The sequence below is a fragment of the Notamacropus eugenii genome, chromosome 3 (genome assembly GCF_028372415.1).
Source record: "Notamacropus eugenii isolate mMacEug1 chromosome 3, mMacEug1.pri_v2, whole genome shotgun sequence".
NCBI lineage: Eukaryota > Metazoa > Chordata > Mammalia > Diprotodontia > Macropodidae > Notamacropus > Notamacropus eugenii.
This window is the reverse complement of record NC_092874.1, coordinates 464338568-464362110: the sequence shown is the minus strand read 5'-3', so window position 1 is coordinate 464362110 and position 23543 is coordinate 464338568. Positions and strand designations below refer to the sequence as shown.

At 39.2% G+C, this 23543-nt stretch overlaps 1 protein-coding gene across 8 annotated transcripts in view; it reads right to left on the bottom strand.

Annotated features, from left to right (window-relative positions):
- The window catches only part of FHIT (fragile histidine triad diadenosine triphosphatase), a 1742479-nt gene that overhangs the window by 1005450 nt on the left and 713486 nt on the right, over nucleotides 1-23543 (bottom strand). For 5 of the 8 annotated variants that reach the window (XM_072598790.1, XM_072598792.1, XM_072598793.1 and 2 more), the window contains one exon: nucleotides 1454-1575. In XM_072598790.1, the coding sequence (XP_072454891.1) occupies nucleotides 1454-1556 (103 nt within the window). In that variant the 5' untranslated portion in view covers nucleotides 1557-1575. Of the gene's footprint in view, nucleotides 1-1374; nucleotides 1576-23543 lie in introns of all 8 variants that reach the window. The other 3 variants (XM_072598795.1, XM_072598788.1, XM_072598789.1) reach the window with 1 other exon arrangement.

Here is a 23543-nt window from a genome sequence, read left to right as displayed (position 1 = left end):
ACACAGAAAAGATAAATATCTTCCTCTATCTTGGAATTAACTAAGACTTTTTATTTCTCCAAAAATAATAAAAATCATGGTTGAACATGATTGAAAAATGATTCAACAACTTCAAAAATATGATCAGTCATCCAACTTCATTTCCTCCAACATAGTTTTAAAATACACTGCCAAACAATTTTCTTTTTTCAATAGTAAACTGAACAAGTCTATTATTTCATTGTTACTATTCTTAGGAAGTGTTCTGAAAGCTTCTACTTCCAATCCCCAAGCAGTTTAATTAGGGCGCAGCCTAGAAATCCCATTTGGGTGTATCTCATTCCTAAAATGATATTGATCTTAGAGGGGAGAATGGAGTCTCCTGTCTTTGTTTCTTTTTTCTGAGTAAAAAATAAGGAAATAGACTGGAGAGAAGTTTCATAAACATCTCACTTGGCAATAACCATCTCAGCCATATTTATAGCATCTCAATCAGTCTAAAGTAATGAGGAATCCTCTTTAAGACTAACTTCTAAGTAAAAATCACACACGTAGATTATAGCTGAGCATTTATATTGCAATATGGAATTTTGTGCATTGTAACAATCTCCTCTCTTTCCCCCTACTTAGCCAGGTTGATAGAAGGAAATATGTATCTAGGGAGTGAGTATAAAATACACAGGCACATCTTTACTTAGCAATACATCTGACAAAATAAAAATCAATCCAGAGACTTTTTTTTTTTTGCCAACTCCCTAAATCCCATCGCAATGGTTCCTACCAAAGTCAGAGGAAGTAAACGGTTTGTCAGTAACAGGTAGATGGAAAGAAAACAATTCTAACAGTGACAATCCCAGTGACAGGAATCCAGAAACACAATTTATTCCCACTAAAATCTTTCTTTTTTAGAATAGAATCAGAAATATCTCCCTTTTTTCTGTCCTCTCTATAAGAATATTTTTTAAAATTACTTTCTTGATATCCTTTTGTGTAAACTAGTAGAAATATAAGAATGAAACTGACTCAAAAACAATCACATGACATTTCGCCATCATTTTAACACCCAACTCTTCAAACATACACCAAGTCTGTCCAGAACCCAGCAATTAAAAGCCTGAAGGTATCATAAGAAAACTATTGATTTTCCAGCATCGTGGAGAAATTTAAAACCTAAGTTACACAGACAACTTGTAGAAGCACCTGTTTATTTATATGTCTGATAAGTGAAACGGTCAGTAGAAAATTTCCCTCGAAGGTCACAGTTGCTAAGCAACTACTCTCAGAAGTTCTGCAACGCTGCTCAACCATGTTCCTGGTTCCAATGACTGATCTCAGAATACATATGAATAACATCTTACCTGGCCTCGTCCAAGGGAAAATAAACACCACTCTTACCTTCTTTGGAAGACCACCAGAGGACACTCTTAGGTTCTTTGGGTCTGGCAGCCTTGGGGGACTTTTCACAAAAGGATACGTCCTGGTACCACGGGCTTCCTGTTCACAAGAGCAAAGGACAATTCTGTCCTCAGAAACACCACAGAAGGCTTGATGAGATGTTGCCCAAAGATGAAAGACATCCTTCCTTGTAGCACAAGTCTAGCAGAGAAGAAAAGAAAGAGAATAATTCATATGGTTTTACTGGAATTGGTGAAAAACAAACAAACAAAAACACATCCAAACACAATCTGAGGGAAAGAAATTCAAGAGAGCTTATTATTGTATCGAATAGCCCTTTCTAGTGGGATCCTGTTTAATAGCCACAGAGGAAGAGGAAGGAAGCTGTCCTAAAGTATTTCACTTTTGTTGATAGGTCGCCTCTCCTCATCTTTTAAAGCACAATACTTCAGCAAGATTACCTCATAAACAAAAATGACCTCCAGAATCACAAACCACTCTTTTCCTGAAATCACTGGGACTTTGTTGATTAATTTCCATTTGGCCTCCCTCATTCCATTCCGTCCACATCGTGGCACCTCAGTGAGAAGCTACATCTACTACCCCTACTGCCAAAAACCTCTTTTAGTTTCTACACCTTCTCACCCATGATTTTATCCTTGTATAACTTTGTACAACACTCACTTAGAAAAGCATCACCCGGACCTGACCTTGCTCAGGATTAAATAGTCACATCAACATACATACATACAACACATATTCATAGACATATACATGCATCTTTCTTTTGGAGCAAAGGAACAATTTTCTCAGATCAAAAAGAAAAGAGATAAGCAAAATAATGAGGGTTCAAGATAAGAATGAATGATTTAGTCAAAGAAACAGGCAGGATTCAGAATGATGTTGATCTGTTCCCTTTCACAGGAAAACAGTGGGAAAGCTTTAGTGCAAGACTCTGATTTAAGACAGAGGGTGAACAAAGTCCATCCAGGACAGAAACACAGTCATGCTACATGGAGTCCTAATTATTTAGCTTATGGACATGAAGATGATAGAAACATAAGGACTGGGGAGTGGGCAGCAAAGCTCCTCTCACAGACAGGATTTTTGACACATGGTAAGTTTTATATACTTGGGATCGCTTAGTTTTTAGTTTGATTCATCATGTACTTAATACGTGCCAGATACTTTATTTGATCCCAGGGATCTTGCGTCATTATTACTTAAATTTAGAACCTAAAAGGGTAGCTTCTAAATAATTCTAGTTTGATTAAATAATCACTTATGAAACACCTACTATGTGCAGAGCATGATGCTAGACACTCAGGATCTTGTACATTTATTCCTTAAATTCCTAAAGAATTCACAGTTCAACTCAATAAGCCTTTATTAAGCATCTACTGAATATCAGGCATTGTGTTAGACATCAAAGAGCTTATGCAATTATTCCTTAAATTAAGTAAGTAAGGTCAACTGGACAAGTACTTACTGTATGTCAGATACTGTACTAGGCCGTGGAAGTACAAAGATAAAAATGAAACGGACCCTGCCTGCTAAGGGCTTCTATTCTATCATAGATAAGGAGATACTTTTTTTTTTTTTTTTGAGGCAAAGTCCAGCAGGAAGAGGAGACTCAAACAAATGAAAGTTTGGAAGGAGGTGGTACTTGAGGAAGGCTCCAGAGGTGGAGGTGAGGAGGAACTTTCCATCTCTGACCAGAGTATATCTCGGTATAATGTGTCTAACAACTCCCATTCACAGAAGTCTTTCATGGAAGATAGGTCTATAAATTTGTTAAGCAAATAGAATTAAATGCATATTAAAATGGGTCATATTGAGAAGTTCATCATAAGATGACAGATTTGAAGATGGAATAGAATTTACAGAGCACATGGCCTCCTCATTTTACAGATGAGGAAACTGAGGCCTGGAAGGGTGAATGTCACCAATGAAGGTCCAAAGGCACAGGGCTAACACCAACAGTGGCAGGGAAGAGACTTAAATTTAGCTCTTTTGATTCCTTCTCTATAATAACTTGGTTCAATCAGATACTTGCATGCTTAAGGGCTTAATTTTAATATTTTTTTCTAAAATTTTAAAATATTTATTTTTCCCCAATTACATGTACTTTTAACTTTAATAATTTTTAATATCACATACATCAGAGATATTACATGGAAGGTAGGAAAAGATGGCTCAGGGTTAAGACAAAGAGAAATACATACAGAAATACAAAATAAAGGGAAGAAAAGAAGAAAATAGCTCAGGGAAGCTAGGACCCCTTTCCTGGGGTCCTAGTGGACTCCAGAAATAATTCTTGCTAGTGCACATTCAAGTTCCCAGGTCAGAGGGAAAAACAGTCACTTTTGAGCCTCTAGGGCCAACAGAATAACCAGAGAGAGAGAAAGAGGCAGAGACACAGGGAGGCTAAGCGTTTTTTGAATTCCTCTCCCAGCTAAAGACAGACAGAGACGAAGGGAGGATGCATGGGAAATCACCTTTTTCAAAACAGGAAGCAGTGGCAAAAGAGAAGAGAGGGGATCCCTGCATTGGGATGTATGATTTTAAAGGGCAGGATACGTAAGCTCCCTGCTGCCCCCTATTTTCCCAAGGTAAAGGTAGCTCTATATATACATAACCATTCTTTGTTCTAGCATCTCTCTATTCAGTCTGTCTGGCCTTGCAAACATTCATTTCATCTTTACACAGAAAAAAAAAACAATTAGAAAACTGCACAAAAGATCAGCATGGAGCACTTAGCTATCTTCTCCAAGGGCCAGGCTAATTTACTGTGGAAGAAGAAGGGGATCTCTGTAGGGACCTTCTGTAAAATAGAGTGCTCAGTTAAGTTTGGGTCTGGGAAATACAGACTAAACAGGTGTAGGCTTTGGGCTTTCTGGGGTTTTGTTTTTTGCCGGGGGACGAGGAGAGAAATGGAAGTAGGTTTCCTTTATCCTATTTAAATCATGAGTAACAATTTGTTCCAGAATTGTCAATATGTCTCAGAACAATCCTGAGGGCTAGGTGCTATTGTATTCTCATTTTACAGAAGAGGAAAGTAAGGCAGGAAGAGGTTAAGTGGGTTGTCCAGGGTCTCTCTCTCTTTCCCCTCCCTCCCGCCATGCTACCCTCTCTCCTTCTTTCTCTCTCTCTGTCTGTCTGTCTGTCTCTCTCTTTCTCTCTGCCTCTCTCACTCTCTCTCTCTCTCACTCTCTTTCTCTCTCGGTCTCTCTCTCTCACTCTCTTTCTCTTTCTCTCTCTCTTCCCTCCTTCCCTCCTCTCCTTCCCTCTTGCTTTCTCTCTCGCGCTCTCTTTTTCTCATACACACACATACACAGAGAGTTATTAATAAGTATCAGAGGCTAACTCAGGTCTTCTTGACCCCAGCTCCAGCCCTGTCTCCACTGAGCTACCTAGGCCTGATGTAGTACTCAGACTCACCTCACAGAATAATCACTGTGGCATGCACAAACATTCTAGTAAGCAACCTACTAATGCCATCCAATCTCCCACCACCAGGAAACTTAAGTTCTTTGCAAGGCTGACATCAATATTAAGTGGCATGGGATAATTTTATTGGACTAAATGACATAACCCCTTGAATTCCAATGATAAATAACAATCAAATATGCCAAGGTATTATTCCATCCCTGGGATATAGCTCAGAAGAGCCTATGAAAACCTTTGGAGTCTCTATCCTGGTTTCTCAGGGTATATACAGGAAATTTAGAAGCCGTGTGGTTGTTGTTGTTCATCTTATGGTCCTGAAGAGGACCAAGGGCATCATGAGGGTGAGGTTTTGACTAGCTCAGCTGCACAGTCATCAGCCTCCCTCTTTCTTCCAGAGACAATGAAGTCCAGTAGCAAGAAAAAAGTCAAGACAACAGGCAATGACCTAGGATGAAGAAGATGACCTTGGTCTTTGTTAATTAAGGTCTGTCTGAAGCAATGCCCATTCAATGACTAAGGGATTGATAAGAATTGAGACAAAAGATGACCTAACTTACCATCACAACATTATCAGTCTGGAAGGGGATGACGCTCCAGATTTCTGATTAGGACAGAAAACAATTGCCTACTAGTAGACAGAATATGCTGGTGGCCTGAGTTTGTTATTCACTCTAAGGTAACTAGATGGATAGAGGGTTTGAATTGGGATAATGAAGACCTGAGCTCCAATCCTATCTTAGAGACTAAAAGGCTAATTGATTCATTGTTTCATTCCCCAGAATGATTTTTCCAACCCTTTCTCTTTTTCTTCAAACATCCTATGACTCCCCTCTCTGAACCACTCAACTGAGAATCTGGCTAGCATTAACTAAGGAAAGTGAGATCATTTGTTTAGAGCACCTTCTCGGAATCTCTTCCTCAACTCACTTCATAGATGCATTCTCCCACTATCTCCTCCTTTTCCTTGCCAAGGCAAATCCCTCTATATGTACAAGCACCCTTATTCCATGTCATCATCTCCAGAAGATTGCCCCTGCCATCATCTTCACTATCTCCCTAATCTTTAATCTCTATGTTTATTGGCTGCTTTGCTACTGCCTTAAGATACACTCATTTCTTCCATATCCTGTATAAAACAAAATCTTTCCTTTATCTATCCATCCTCCCTAATTAGTGTCCTATACTTTCATCCATTTTTTAGTTAAACTCCTTGAAAAGACCATTTACAATTGGTGCCTACACTTCCTCTGCTCCCTCTCTTTTTAATTCTTTGCAGTCCAGTTTCTACCATCATCACTTGCCCAAAACTTCTCCCTCCAAAGTTACCAGTGATCTCTTAACTGCCAAATCCAATGGCCTTTTCTCAATCCTAGTCTTTCTGGACCTCTCAGAAACCTTTGATACTATGGATCCACCATTCTCCTTGATACCCTCTTCTCTGTAGGTTTTGGCGAAACTGCTGTCTCCTGGTTTTCCTTCTTATCCATCTTTCTCAGTCTCCTTTACTGGATCCTCATCCAGGCTATACCTGATAACTACGGAGGGCTTCCAAGAGTTTGTCCTCAGCCCTCTTCTCTATATACTATTTCACTTGGCAATCTCATCAGGTCCAATAGAAGATTATCATATCTACTTAACTAATTAACCTCAAATACAGACACAAAGACAAAAATGAAATAGTCCTATCCTTCCTGCTCCCCCCCCCAAATTTGCTTGCTACTGGGGGAAAACAACATGAACATAGGTAAGTAAATGAAAAAATACATTCAAATGATACACATCATTTTGGAAGGTGAATTAACCACTGGCAAAATTGGAAAAGACCAAACATAGAGGCTGACCCTTTAGCTGAAGGGATGAAAGTGAAAAAGTAGAGCATTCCAGACAGAAACCCTCTGAAAAATCACAGAGATATTTAGGTCAGAACCAGTGGGTCAATTTTCCTAGAATGTAGAGCAGATGATAGAGAATAAAGTATAATTAACCTGGAAAGATGGCTTGGAACAAGATTGTTAAAGGCTTCAAATATCGGAGGAGTTTGCATTTTCTAAGACCTCTTGAGCAGGTATGTGACCAGGTCAGAGATGTGCTTTAAGAAAATCACTATGCAAGCTGTGTTGATGATGGATCAGGAAAGGGAGATGCTTGTGGCAGTGAAATGAATTCAGAGACTATTGTAATAGTTCATCAGAGGTAACTAGGGTATGAAAATGACAAGTGATGAGGACAATGACATTAGTACAAAGAAGGGAACAGATATGAGGAAATGTCAAGGAAGTTGATTCAACAAGACTTGGAAACTGATTGGATATGCAGTGGGTGGCAAGTGAGAGGTAAGGGATGTTAAGAAGAAAATTTCTTCCCTTTCTGAGTCTTAAATACTCCCTATCTTACCTCTTTCTTGGCTCAGTGGCTCATACTAACAATATAATCATTTCTGTTAGCATGGACAGGATCCTTTTCATGACTATCTCCAAGTTTAGTAAACAAAAAAGGAAGTAATGGAAAGGTCTCAGCTCTTCACATTTAATTTTGCGAATCAGTGGATTTGATCAGTTCCCCTCTGATTGGCCTAGACAGGCATCCAGACTTAGAAGAGGGTATGGCTCAATGATCACAATGACAAATGTGATCTTGAATTGGTGAAATTTCCAATCCATCACCAAGGACAAATAACAAAGTTACTGCAGGGGAGAAGAGCCATTGCTCTTTGTTTGGCTGCTACGCCATGGAATACTAGGATAGCTAGGAAAACTGACTCTTTTACTATCATCTATCTCCTAAAAGCTTCACTCCTGACTTAAGAAACGCCATCTCTGGTCTTTGACCATTTATTTCAGATTCGTTATTACGGATTCTACAAAGAATCCTAACTATGTGCTAGCTGAGATGTTGATAGGGCTGATATCACTCTACTCATTTATTACAGCCTAGGGAGCACCACCTCGTTCCATCTTAGCATTCAGCAATGGAACCACTTCAGTCTGTAAGTTCTTCATAATAAGAAATTAATAATAATAATATTTTATTTTCAAGTTTGCAAAGTGCTTTACATGTATTATCTCATTTGATTTTCACAATAACCCTACTAAGTAGGTACTGTTATTATCATCTCAGTTTTACAGATGAAGAAACTGAGACTGAGAGAGGTTAAACACTTGCCCAGGGTCAATTGCCTAGTATGATAGAATCGGGCTGAAGTCAGCGTCACCAGATCTGGGTGCAAATTCCACCTCCACCGCTTACCACCTTCTCGATCTTAGCAAATTATTTCAGTTCTCTGGGATCTACATTCTTCATCCGTGAAATGAGCTATAATCCTATAATTGTTGCAACAAAGGAAGTAGGAAAATGAATGATGAGGGTCTGCTTTGAATAAGACTTATTCAAGGCTCCACTTCACCACAAAAACAAATCATCTGCTTATTTTGATGGAGAAAGTCTTTCAAGTTATGTTTTGTTTTTGAACAGTTAACTCCATCAACCCCAATTTAGAAGGTAAAGCTCCTGGTGGAAAAAAAGGAAACAGAATCAGTGGCTACAACCAATGCCAGGCAGGGAACTAACAGGTCACATGTAAGTGCGATGATTGCAGAGGGGATATCTTGAGAAAGATAGAATCTTAGATCAAAAGGGAGCACAGGGTCTTAAGTGTCTGGGTGAACTGATCAAGCCCCAAGAGCTCAAGGGCCTGCTGGGTTTAATGGAAGCTAAGAGGCTAATCGTAAAAGAAAACAACATCATCTGAGCCATGCTCTCCCTGCCTTTAGGAAAAGCACAGCACCAAGAGATGGAAGAATTCTTTATTTTACAGCCATAAACAAACACACCAGAAACTCAAGTCCAGGTTAAGGGAGGGACTAGAATGACTTCACCATTCAAGGACTCTAAAATAACTTTAGGTAATCAAAGCTCATTGGACAGATGGTGGCTCTGCAGCCAACGACTTCACACAACTAACTTCCAAGAGTAGAGCTGATAAATAACTGTGAGCTTTGGACTGTGTATGCAGGACTGGGGCTGCCTTAGAAAAGCTCTTCCTGTAGAAAAGAATAAGTCCCACCATGATGGCAAGGGCCAACATGGGCAGGGGGGAAATGACTCATTCTGCTTGGCCCCAGAGAGCAACTAGAGGAGTGCAAGTTGAAAAGAAGCAAATTGTGGCTTGATGAGGGGGAGACACAAATAAAATAAACAAATGTAGTAAACAAAATAAACCTTCTTAATCAGCAGCATTACCCCAAAGAGGAATGAGATCCCTAAGTAGAGAGCATTCAAGCCACAAGATCAAAGGTTCCAAAACTTATTTGGCCTACTGCTACCTTTAAAAAAAATTACTCAGTGCCCCACTGGAAAACTTTAACCCTCTGATTTTTTTTTTTAAATTTGCATCATTTCCAAAAAATATATACAATATATTTTTTAAAATAACATCTTAAATTTAATAATTTATTGCAAATTTATGGGGGTTTTCCTACATTGAAATTTTGATGATGCAATATTGTATCATGTAACCATATAGAATCACATTGTAAACAAGTCATTCCATGCACATATTCCTGCCAATGCATGCTGGACTTTCTGACAATGTGTAACATGCTTGCCTGCTAACACTTGCTTGTTAAGACTTGTCAGAGGACTTGAGCACTAATGGGTTATAACTTGCATTTTGTGTGTTTATTTGGAAAATAATGTAATCATTATGATTTTAATTGTTACACAATAGATGAAATATGAACAAATAGTTTTTCAAAATTTTCTTCTCTTCTTTCCTTATGCTTCCACTGCCCCCTTATTTTTACTCAATGCCCCCCAATTGTACCCAAGGCTACCACCACCCCCTTGGATTGTTCTAGCACTCCAAGGGGAAAGTATAGCCCACTTTGGAAAACTATATATTAGATTATAAGTGAGATATATATATATATACACACATATATATATATACACACACATACACAAATTTTACATAAAATAAATGTATAAATACATGATAATGACTTCCTGGCAGGGGGAGGATGCCATTGGCATCTGGGGTAATCACAAAAAGTCTCATGTAGAAAGTATAAACTATCATTGACATAAGGGTTCCCCAAAGCTAATGTGGCCCTCTGGGTCATTTCTTGAAAAGTAGCAAGGGTAGTCAAAGGTCGGCAGCTTCTCCTGAGCCTTTGGTCAAGTGCAAGCGGGCAATCACAAGTCACGGTATGTTGGAGCCAAAGTAGACCTAAAGCATTATTTTGTCCAATCCAGGTATTTTACAGATGAAAAAGGAAAAAAAAAAACACTGAAGCCCAGAAAACTAAATGACTTACTGCTCACACTCACAGTGGTAAGTTTTAGGAACTCTCAGCTTACTGTTCCTCCCTCTACACTATAGCTGCCTCTTGGAAACTTCCAACCTCTGATGATGAGGATGATAAAAAGTATTTTAAGGTTTTCAAAGTGCTTTACATTTTTAAAAGTGTTGTGTGAAATCCATAAGGAAATATTGTAAAGTCCAGGAAGACTTTAAGGAGGAGGAGGCTTTCAAGTTTAGCTTGATTTCAGCAAGGGAATAGTTAGGGCTTGTGAGGACATTCTAGACACTTCTTCTCTACCCAGGGATCTTGGTAAATACAACATATAAATTAAAACTAGGATATCTTTAAAAAAAAACTTTTATCCTTCCTTCTACCATGGTTACTTGTATACTGCATGATCTCCCAGGGTTTTAGCAGTAGATACACAGTCTGTACTGCATGTGCAGCATGTTTCAATAGTTTCTCAAACTCCATTTTCTCAGTGGTGTTTCTTAAACAAATAACTATTAGTCAAGTTATCCTGAATTGACAATGGCTTCTTTTTTTGAAAATTCCTTTTATTTCTTCATTCAAGCATGCTCTCGATAGACACTCATCAGGGGAGTTTCATTCTTGCCTCTCATTACTGCTTCCCACTACAGCTGCCATTTGGAAATGCAGAGATTCTAATTATTAGCTTAGTCTTTGGAACAATGGGGATGCTTCCGTACCTTTCAGGAGGGCAGCAGAGAACGTTAATGAGCGTACCCCTAGCAAGTGAAGCCCACACCTCAATCCTGTCACATGGCGCCATTGTTCAGACCAAGTAGGAGTCTTCTGTACATAGGTTAGTCTCAAATTTTCAATGGTAGGCACTGACTTTGCTCTAGTGATCCACACTAACAACGCATCCTCGCTGTGTGCACTTCATAATTTCCATGGTGGATGTCATCACCCTAGCAATAACTCGAGACAGTTCTATTTTTTTTTTTTGTTTTCCTCCTCTTCATTTATGTAATGCTTTGCCAAAGAGTCAATCCTTAAAAGAAACAGCATTAGTCATTTCCCTAACCTTTACCATGCCCTCCTCTTGACCCCAAGAAGATGCAGTGAGCTTTCCATACTAGAATGGATTTTCCATTTATAAACCCACTGTCTTTTGTGCCTTCAACTATTTCTGGCACAAAGTAGGTGGCAAACAAAGGTCTGTTCCCTTTGTTGACAAGTTTGGGAGGTTTAGATTCCAGAACACAGATGAGAGAAGGAGCAAGGCTATCGGAGAATGGGGCAAAGGGATAGAAGGAGGGAGAGAAGGCACTCTGTGAAAGGTCTCTAAAGATGATTTAGGTTATCTGAAAGCAGGTTCTCCTTTGCTTGGCTGATCTGTTCATTTGTCCAGAGGATGGTCAAGAGATGATGACTTTGGGGAGGGGGGTGGAAACCAGCTACTCCACAGCAAAGTCTATATAGTCTAATGATCAGGGAATCAGGGGGACTTAGGCTCAAGTCTACAAACCTCACGCCTTGTGATTGGTTTCCCTGACTCAAGGCTCTCCTTACTACTCCAGCTGATTTTCTACTCAGCAACCAAAGTGATCTTCCTAAAGCCTATGTCTGACCATGTCACTCCCCTTCCACTGGATATAATCAAGTGGCTCCCTATTATTGGCTCTTCCAACCTCAAAAGTAAAACCCCTGTTTGGTTTTAAAAGTCTTTCACATTCTGACTTCCTCCTTCTTTTCTGTTCTTCTTGAACTTTTCCCTCACACAGGCCATAATCCCCCAGCACTGGCTCCTTGCAATTTATCAAACCCTCCACCTCCCCTGTTAGTGACTTTGCACCAACTGTCTCCCATGCCTGGAATGCTCATGTCTCTCATGCCTCTTAGTTTTCCTAGCTTCCTTGAAGATTCAGTTCTAATCCCATCTTCTGTAGGAGGACTTTCCTAGGATCTCCCAGCTGCTAATGCATTCCCTGCATACCCCTTCTTCCATCTACTCTGAGTGATTTTCATCTTGTTTCTCCCATTAGAATGTGAGATCCTTGAGGACAGGGATTTTCACCTTTCTTTGTTTGCATCCTTAACTCTAAGAACAGTGGTTGACATATGTTATTGTTATTTAGTTGTGTCCAACTCTTCATGACCCCATTCAGGGTTTTCTTGGCAGAGATACTGGAGTGGTTTGCCATTTCCTTCTCCAGTTCATTTTACAGGTGGGGAAACTGAGGCAAACAGTCACTTTTCCAGGGTCACACAGCTGGTAAGTGTCTGAAGCCAAGTTTGAACTCAGGTCTTCCTGACTCTTTGCCTAACCCCACCTGACATACAGTTCATGCTTAATAAATGCTTGTTGACTACCTGAAACTTTTTCTGATCTTCCCCCCAACTGCTTAGTGTCTTTCCTCTGAAATGACCTTGTATTTAACTATTTTGTATAGAGCGGGTGACCTAAAAGTCTGAGAGTAGTTTTTAGTTTTGATAGCTATTTAATTAAGCTATTTAATTAAGTTTTAGTAAGCTTAATAACTATTAAAGCTTAAAACTGCTTTAAGACTTTTGGGACATCCTGTGTCCCAGAGTGGTTTGAATTCTTTCACTTTCTCTATGCTCTTATGTCTACAAGCAGAATGTTGATCCTCTGGAAATAGATGGCTTCATTCTTTGCATATGTATCTCCAGGGCCTAGTACAGTCCCTAGCCATGATACGTATCCCATAAATGTTAATTAGTACTATTATTATTAAGTGTTGGCACTCAGAAGAAAACAGGTTTGATATTTCTGTGGACACTAATGATTCATCATAATACTACGGTCTAACTACCTCCTCCTGACCATACCTTATATTCTCATCACCCCTACAATGGGTGGCCTCATTCCAAGTCTGCTTCTCCAATACATAGCTATCCAATACTGCTCTTTAGAATCCTTTGACTTATTGATAAGTCCCCCACCTACCTCTGATGTTCCAAAGAGCATTCTGGTCACTTCTACTCTTTAACTGAAATCAGGCTCTCCCCTGAGGTTCAATGGCATTTATAGATCACTGGAGAGGATGCAAAGTGCATTTTAAACATTGTCTCATGGGAGTCTCCCAAACACCCTGAGAGGCAGTGATAAGATTGATGCCAGGAAGCAGGGGCCCAGGGCAAGGACATGAGTGAAGAAGTCCTTAAGGTCCGACAGGTCAGAGGGTAACAATTGCCAATAACCGTGGCTTCTGACAGAAGAGATGAATGTGAGAGATGGTTTAGAAGTCTGATCAGTCTAAAGGCCCTGGAGAGTAAAGATAGGGAATGGGAAAAGGAAGCAGAGTCTTAGAGAATGGAAATGCCATTAATAAGTGTCAGAGAAGAATCAGTTTTAGGAGAAAAATGCAGTCATTTTTAGTGTTGGTAGAACACATATGAAGGTCTATGAGAGGCATGCTAGAGCCAGCTCCTACTGGCTCACAGCCTGATTGTTAAATTTTCAGAGTAAGCGTTTACTCAGAAATCAGCTAATATTATACATAGAGGCTTGATTTATTATTTTGTTGACCATTTAGATTTAAGAAAGTGCTAGTAATGCAGATTAAACTTAAAAATGAGGATGCATACATTTTTTTCCTCTTGTGGAGAATCTACTTGTTAAACATTTATCAGCACACCTGTGTTCTAACTTTGCTTTCAAGGTTTTGTGACTCTCTACCCAAACTGGCCTATTTGCTGTTCTCTCTATGCAACATTCCGTGGCTTTGCCCAGGCCATCTCCTATGTCTTAAATTTTCCCCAACTTCACCTTTGCCTGTTGGAACCATCTCTCTCTTCATGGGTCTGCTCAAATGTCACCTCCTTCAGGAAACCTTTCTTCATTCTACGACAAAATCACTTAAAAATCATTTCATATTTATTTATTTTGTGAATATGTGTATATTTCAAATACAACGGAAAATGCTTGCAATCAGGTGGATCTCCCCTGGCAGTTAGAATTTTGAGTCTGAGGTCAAGTTAAAGTCCTAGATTTGTAAATGATTTACATATAGGTGACAGCTGAAAATGTTGGAGTGGGTGAGATCACCAAGGGTCAAAGGACTGAGGTACATGCAGGAAAGATAGTATGGGAGACAAAGTCAGAGAGACAAAAAGAAAATCTGAAGATGTCAAGGTCACAAACAAGAGAAGGTCAAAGATAAATTCCTCAAAAATGTAAGCTCCTTGAGAGAAGCAATTACTTGATTTTTTTGTTTGTTTGTTTCATCTGTGTACATCCAAAACCTACAAGAATGCCTTGGATACAATAGGTACTTAATAAATGTTTGCTGAATTGGCAGGTCCACTCCCTATACTCAATAGTTAAGCTTCACAGAGATTAAATATCATGAATTTATTGCACCCTCAGTGAATATGGTTTCATGACTTTCTCCATCAGTTGTCTGTCTGAACATAGAAACAAAGAGAATGGAAAGCAAAAATAGAGAAGTCATAAGGCAATAAACTCCAATTTCAGAGGAATTTGTGAAGAGTATTACTTTCCCAAGTGAGATACAAAATGTATTCCACTAGTAAAAGGTCATATGCTTACGTGTTACCTAAAGAGTACTATGGAGATTGTAAGATCAATCAATCAATAAACATTTTAAGCACTTACTGTGTGTCTGCCAATCACTGTGTTTAGTGCTAGGGATAAAAAAAAAGACAAAAGATAACTCCTGCTCTCAATGAGTTTACAATCTAATGAACTTTTAGAATTGAGATTGTTGTTGTATTCATCCTCCATTGCTGAAGAAGATCCTGCCATCAGAGAAATGATGACATGACTTGTACTTGATTTTGTTTTGAGTGAGGGAAGGCTGTGCAGGTCACCAGCCTCACTTTCTCCTCCTGAGCCATCTGGATCCAGTGACCAGATATTTACCAGGACGATTGGAGACAGCCCAGGATGCAATGGGAGACCTTGGCCTCTGTAGGTTAAGGCCTATTCAGGTAGTCACTTAGAATGAAGGATCTCAGTGACCATCCATTCCAACCAAGACCTAAAAAATGAATTTCCACTCTAACATTCCAACCAAGTGTTCACTGACCATCTGCTTGAAGACACTCGATGAGGAGGAATCACTGATCCCGAAGGCAGGTCATCTCACTTTCAGGAAACTAGAATTGTTGTGAAGGTTTTTTGGTTTTTGTTTTCCTAACATCAAGCTCAAATCTTCCTCTTTGTAGCTTCTCCTCATTAATCCTGGTTCTGCTTCTTTGGGCCAAATCAAACAATTCTCATCCCTCTAATTATAAAAGGAAACCCCTTCAAAAACTTGAACCTAGCTATAATCCTTCCCCATTTCTCCCCCTCCCCCTGCATTATCCCCAGCCTTCTTCAGGCTAAATGTCCCCAATTCAACTGATCCTCATATTCCATAGAATGCCATTTTCTATCAGTTTATCAATGTTTCTAAAATTTAGTACCCTGTAATGAATACACCAGACCTGCTCCCAACAGTGCACAGTACAATGTGACTATCAGCTCTTTATTCCTGGAAATAAGGCATATTCTTAGTGTGGTCCAAGATGCATTGACTGTTTTTTTGTTCTATTTACCATATCACCTGACTATATTAAACTTGCTGTCCACTAAAACCCCAAGATCTTTTTTTCAAAAGAACAGCTAACAATGCTTCGCTCATCTTCTACTTACCCAATCAACTATTGGGACTCATGCAAGATCTTACATTCATCTTGATTACATTTCAAGTTATTTGATTCATCCCAATGTTCTTGCCTGTCAAGATCCTTTTAAAATCTTATCTCATATAATGTGTTAGCTGCTCCTCCTAACTTTGAGTCACCTGAAAATCTGCTAAACATGCCATGTAGATTTTCATTCAGGGAGAGTAATTTATCTTTCAATATTAAAAAGAGATGGAAACTTTTTTTTCCCTGAAAGTGTTGCTTAGAGGCCAAATATTTTAGTTGTGCCATTTGTAAGAAGGGTTCCCATCAGTACCAATTAGTTAAGTAACATTTCAAAAACTGGGGCAATAAGATAGTTTTAATTGGTACTTTTTAAAAAAAGAAATAATGTTTTGGAGTGTTGCTTTTCAGGAGCTCTGAGAAAGAGCTGCAGACTCTTGCAACTCAAAAGAAACAACTTTTGCTTAAAAGAAAAAGAGAGGACACCCCCACTCCCCCTGCCCCCAGTCCAATTTCTATAATTAGGTCTATGGAGGGAGATAGAGGCAGAAAAGACAAAACAACTCACAATGTTTGAGATGGCACAGGACCTAATTTTCTACTATACAATTACTGCCAGAAGAGGTCACCAATCTCCCTAACCTTTTCCTTTGGAGGAAATAGCTAGGGATCTCTACCATCCCCTAAAGCTGAGGCACTACTTTTCTTGTTGTAGAATGGATAGGCAAAGTAACTCATACAATTTCTTACACGCCTCTACTGAAATCCATCCCATCTGGGTCTGCCATGCAAGTGAAATAAACGACCGAGACTTCTGACAACGAACTCTCCTTAAAATCCTCCTAAGTGAAAAGAGCATTTTCTGCTGCTCCATCTTTTGGGGGAGTGTTATCTGGGCAACAAACAAAACAGAATAACTGGAAGGCTGACAAGCCATCACTAATTATTAAGTGTCAAATAAATGTCTCCAAATGGATTCTGATTCCTTGAGAACTGAAGGGAGCTCCTCCAGGACCAGAATTTCCAAGGAATTTGAACTCAAAAAGGCAATCTCATACTTAAAAATTAAATTCACTCCAAACGCCAAGCCCTCAACAAAATTGTAACTCTGGAACATGATTTTAGAAGGTTGGAAGAATCAAAGGCAGTTACTTTAAAAAAAAAAAAAAAGGAACCTTTGAAAAATCAAAAGACTGAGCTATCAAAAGCCTCATTGACCATCCCTTAGTGAAACAACATTCCAAAGAGAAATAGCAGCCTTCATTAAAATGTGTTCAGTATAACTTTTTACTCACATAAGCCTTTAGCCCTTTGAAGTGGCAACTGCCTCTGGAGAGAAGGCTGCTCCTAGGTTCCCAAGAAGAGCTTAAAATCACGGCTGATAAGACAATGGAATATAAACTCCCTGAGGGCAAGGACTTTCTCATTTCCATTTGCATGCTTTTTTTGTCTTTGTATTCTCGGTCTTGTGGATAGTGGTTGATAAATGTTTCTGGAAATGTTTACTAGGGGTGTGCTGCATCTGGCCCTTAAAAACTCTCTGGAGACTCAATTTTCAGTGTGAGCATTCCTTGGAAATCTAGAAGTGCCACAAATCAGGCCTTGGTTTATTGTTTTGCTGATTATCTAGACTTAAGAAAGTGATGAATCAAATGTTAATAATACAGATTAAACTTAAAAGTGAACTGGATGCCCATTTATTTTTTCTGGAGAGCTGGTTATTAAACCTTTATTATCATACCCTTGGAAAGGGGTGTCCTGTGTACTTATAAAACTGTTAGTTAAAACAGGGTTTTTGTTTGTTTGTTTTTAAAAAGGCAAAGCAACATGGTAGATATGATTCTCTACAGAACAAATGGGGGCAGCCCTAAGAGCGATAATTCCAGGTATTTTTTTTTTTTGCAATAACAACAATGGTAATTATAACTTTTAATAATAATGTATCTATGCAACCCTGATTTCAAAGGATTTTACAGAGATTACTTCATTCTACTCTCTGGCCTTTTAGGGAGGAAAGTCTGGGTTTAAATTCCACCTCAAATACATTCTGGCCATGTGACTTAACCACTCAGGGCTCCCGGCAGCTGGCTAAGACTATAAATGACAAAACTCTGTGGCGTCAGTTGTCTGTGTGGATTCATAGGAACATGGAAAGAAACTAGAAAATTCTTAGATTGGCTTAGATAGGCATTGTAGGAATTTACCTTTGGTAGATGGTAAGTACCTGAAAATAACTTATGCGACTCTGCCTCCCCCCTCAACTAGAGAGCATCAGGTTAGAAAGAGATCGGCACTTAATCCTGCCTTATTATATTAAAATAATAATGATGGTGATGACAATGGACAATTAAGTCACAATTTTTAAAGAACAAGTCTAACACTTAAAAAACATGTTACATGTTAATCCTCTGACTAATAGCCTTATTAATAAATAACTAAAGACTACATTTTTCAACTGGTCCTCTAGCTTCAATGGGAACATTCTGATTGTGACATAATTTCTAAATTAGTGGGTTTTATATTAGTAAATGTCAACCTTCTTACTAATTAGCAAATTCAAAAACTCCACAGTAGTATTAATTTTCAAAATGTATGGGGCATGAAAATTGGGGGGAAAAAGGAATAACGAGATCATTAACATTTTTCACAGGGCATTTATTAACATCAAATCTAACCTGAAGCTGGAAACCATTAACCTGGTTTTTAGAGAATACTTTGAATGACTTAGCTGGACCATGCTGCTGTCACAAAGAAAAAGAAAGGCTCATTTATTGTAACATATTGTTGCCCAGGAAGGCACTCCTAGTTACATCTAAATTTTTTCCTGATGAAATTTTCTCAAGTTGTCTTTGTTGTTGAGTTTTACCCTCTTGCCTTCAAATGTGTTAAATGCACTTTTCCAGCAGTTTTTTATTTAAAAGGGTTTTATCATCTCTTTACTGATGTTTCCACTCAGTCCCTCATCCAATCTCCCTCACTTGAGAGAACAATGCACCAGGTAATGTGAAACTGCCCTGCAAGTGGTTAGGTTGTTATTGTTGTTCCCTTTAAGTTTTTTATTTTTTCATTTATTTAATTTTTTGGCCATGCATGATTTCATGAAGGGAAAATAAAGGGTCTCACTTGTTCTTTTTCCACTAACGTCTGGGAAGGATGTCTGCATACCCTGTTTGACCTCCAAGCTCAGAAAGATGATGGCAATCTTGCCTTCTCATGGACACTTTTATGGAGCTCTTCTACAAATTTTAGATATGAAATGAATGTATCTCTTTTTCTTATTTTCCTTTAATTATGCATGCCAGTAGCTAACACTGTGTAGTCCTCTCATGTGGGTGGCCATGATAACAATATTGAATCTTAGAGGCATCATAATAAGGTCTTTCTCTTCCCTTTCTTAAGTATTCTTGGCTGTGGCCAGGTCTGGGGTCACTACTGTAATGGTAATTTAAATGGGAAGATCTTTCCCATCCATTAATAGACTCAAATGACCTGCTGGGACACATGGAAGTCTGACTCAAGTAGAGCCTGTCATGGGAGGAGTTTGCTGAATAGGTGGAGATGGAAGGGGTGAAGAAGAAAGTGAGTCAGACTAGGCAGATCTGGAAGAGAGAGAGAAAGCAGGCAGATGGCTGTGAATGATAGATGGGCATTTTGCTTGAGGGTGTTTGTTTGTGGGAAGGCCTGATAATGTGTATAGAATTCTTGGCTATTATGATGGATTTCTTTGTTGCTATGATGGGTTTGGCTTTCTGGTGTTGGGATTTGGCTCTCTGGTGTTTGAATAAATATTTTGGTTCTGTCTTCCACGTCAAGATCTGTTATATTTTGCAATTCAGAACTGTGTTGGCACATTCACAGCCACCATAGGCACTGTGAATATCGCATTGGTGCTGGAACTTAGGTGGAGAAACTCTCCTGGAAGTAGATCCAGCAGACAACTTCTATCTGACTATAAAGAGATGTTGGATAACTCCACTAAAAAAAGTTGTTGCTGTCATTGTTGTTTTAATGAGGCAATTTCTTTTAGTGAAACCCACTGCAAATAGTTTTGGAATTTGCAACTAGTAAGAATCTGGTGAGATTCTTAAGTTGGGGACAATTTTATTTCTTCATTATATCCTATGGTTGACATGATCTAGAATCAGTTGAACAAAATAGGTCTTGGCCAGCTAGCTAAATATCTATATGTCCTTAAAGCACCACTCCTTTTAATTCACTGTTAGTACTTAATACTACTACTCACCACCTCTCTTGTAAGATCCTAAGTGTATGAAATCTAAGCAAGTAAATTAGTAGTAGCAGCAGCAGGAGGAGGAGGAGCAGTAGTAACTGTAGTAGTAGTAATAGCTAGCACTTATACACACACTGAAAGAGTTGCAAAGCACTTTATAAATATTATCTCTTTTTATTCTTACAACAATCATGAGAGGTAGCTGCAATTCCTATCCTCATTTTACGGATGAGGAAACTGAAGCAGAGAACAGTTAAGTGAGTGGTCATAAGACTAGTAAGTATCTGCGGGCTCCATTTGACCTTGGGTTTCCCTGATTCTAGGCATAATGCTCTATCCCACTGTACTATGAGATGTTTATATATAAGTATCCTCATAACATAGGATTGTAGGGAACAAGCTGCACATTTTCTTTATGCATTACAGTCCCAGATATGTGTGTACATACACATATGATACATATATGTATAGATACATATGCATTTAACATAAGATCACATTTATATACACGAGTATACATCTGAGTCAACAAGGTATAGGATATAGAAAGGGGGTTTTGGACCATATCTAGAACTTCATCCTGACTCCTCTAATGAAGATAAACACCTGCTCTGAAACCTGTGTTCTTAGAGACTTTGCCTGGGGTGCAAGTGGGGGCCCTGAGAAAAATCTGGGTTCAGGTCCCACCTCTGATACTCTCTGGCTTTGTAAACCTGGACAAGGCAGTCAATTAACCTCCCAGTGTCATGTAGGCAACTTTCTAAGAGTATGTGTGTTTTACAGTCAAGGTCCCCTTATGGCTATGAAATTCTAGGTATGCTCCAAAAAACCAAATAACACTTGTATATGTGTACATTGTAAGTAGGTATAATACATGTGTATATACATGTATATGTATGTGTACATATACCCATATGTGTTTATGTGCACAGACTGTGCATACATGTGGATATGTAGAATAATATAGGCACATGGCATATGATAGGTGATATGCACACAATGTTAAAAACTCCCTGTGTGATCTTGGTGCCTCAGCAGGGTGCCCTGTGACCTAAGCCCTATTGGTCATTTTATAAAATTTTAGAGATGAAAGAACTGTGGCTCAGAGAATTTCAGGGACTTGCTCAGGGTCACATAGCTCTGTCCATAAGCCCATGTTCCCATACATGCATCAAATAAGACTGTGCACTTGGAGAGGTCTAATAACCATAGTTCATATTTCCACATTGTTTTAAAGCTTAGAAAATGTTCAGCCTAATCCTGCCATTTGATCTCCATGAAAATCCTGTGAGGTCAGTGTAATTATTGTTCTTGCTGAGAGTTAATTAAGTGACTAACCCAGAGTCACAAAGCTAGTAAATGTTTGAGGTCAGAGTGAAACTCAAGTCTCCTTAATTCTAAGAACAACACAGCACTCTATCCATTGGGCACACTGCCTCTGTAGAGAATATTGATAATAAAAACAAGTATAGCTGACTAGCATTTATAGGGCAGCTAGGTAGCTCACTGGATAGTGGTCCTGGAGCCAGGAAGACCTGAGTTCAAATCCAGCCTCATACACTCATCAGCTATATGACCCTGATCAAGTCACTTAATCTCTGTTTGCCTGCATCCACTGGAGAAGGAAATGGCAAACTACTCCAGTATCTGCCAGGAGAAGTCCATTTGGGGTTATGAAGAGTTAGACACAACTGAACAGCAATGGTAACAAGAGGCATTTATATAATGTTCTATAGGTTGCAAAGAGATTCACGTTATCTCATTTGACCCTCACCAAAAACCTGGGAGGCAAATGCTATTACTATCCCCATCTGACAGATGAGGAAACTGAGTTGAAGAGAAGGCAAGTGACTTGCCCAGGATCACACATCTAGTAATTATCTGAGGCAGGATTTGAATTCAGGTTTTCCAGACATACCACTATTTCCTCCTTTGCCTTGGATACAAATAAAAGTGTCTATTCTTGCCTAGGAAATGTGATTTACTCCCTAGTATAAGGAAATTCATGAGATAGCAAGGCATTTATGCAAATATACCAGTTCTCAGCACAGTACAGGGCACACAGAAGGCACTCCATAAATGCATTATAATTAAATAGTACTGAAAGCCTGGTGGTTGTTCTTCTTTTATCCAGAGATTCATGTTTGCCACGTTTAATTGACTAAATTTGGTACTACCAAATGTCAACAAATAAACAAACATTTATGAAACACTTGCTGTATGCTAAGCACCTCCCGTATGCTAGAGACACAAGAACTAAGTTAAAACCCTCCCTGCTCAGTGCATTCCAAATAATGAGCATCACCCAGTCTGGACCCGAGGAGAGGGAGACCGGAAAATGATGCTTGGTCTATGTGAACCGGTGGCTCAGACTTTGTAAAATGAATCTAGCATGGATGGATCAGCTACCATTGAGGCTTAGTGAGAAGACTCCAGGTCAGCTGAGGGATTCATTCTATTGGAAATAAATAAAAAGGGAAAGATCAGGTCGTTACTTACTGTCGCTTGATAATGTAACCCACTGCCTGAACTTTACTGGGCTGATACCATTCAAATAAAAATGAAGGTCAGGAAAGAGGAGATTGTTGGTTGATTTTCTCTTAGGATTCATTGGAAGTGGCTTCTGCAACTTTGAGTGTCTTTGGCTACTATGGGTAACAGAACAATAGTGTGTGCCCACATGGACACACACACACACACACACAGACATACACACACACACACACACACACACACACACACACACACACCATTCTCTGTCACCTTATAAACTAGCCTGGTCCTACCAGTATTCCCATTGATCCCGCAACACCTGGAATCTCCACTAGATTACCAGAGAAGCTGGTCCATAAACCCCCTAATTAAAGTGGGCACAAGTAGAAACAGGAGCAAAATTGGAGAAATCTTTGACAGCTGCCCTAGACAATGGTGATGTGCCATAATAGACCGGTAATCAGTGGTAATCTGGAAGTGGGAACCTCTGTCCTAATGGATTCCTCTACAACTTGGGACTTGAGTTATATGTTTATCAATGTTAGGTAGGTAGACAGAGAGAGAGAGAGAAAGAGACAGAGATAGAGACAGAGATAGAGAAAGAGAGAGAGAGAAAGAGAGAGAGAGAGAAACAAGAGACAGATATGTAAAGAACAAGAGAGGAACACATATGTAGTGTGTGTGTGTGTGTGTGTGTGTGTGTGTGTGTGTGTGCACCAGCCTTCTATCACTTACTTATATCACATAGCCACTTGGGGATATGGCTAAGGAAAAAAAAACCCACAACAATTAAAAGGGATGAAAATGTCTCCAAAATACCCAGGGGCTGTTTTGTGACAAAAAATGTTCCCCAAATCATCCCTGAGAGGAGGGTCAATGCTCACCCTCAGCTTCCTTCTAAAGAAGCCATTTGGAGGAGTTTCCTGGCACCCCTAAACTTCCTTCCTGTCCCGTGAGCACCATCTCTGCATTCTGTATGGAAAGACAGGGCATGAAGAACATGAGGATAGATAATTTAAAAGTCAGAAATGCATTTTTTTAATGTA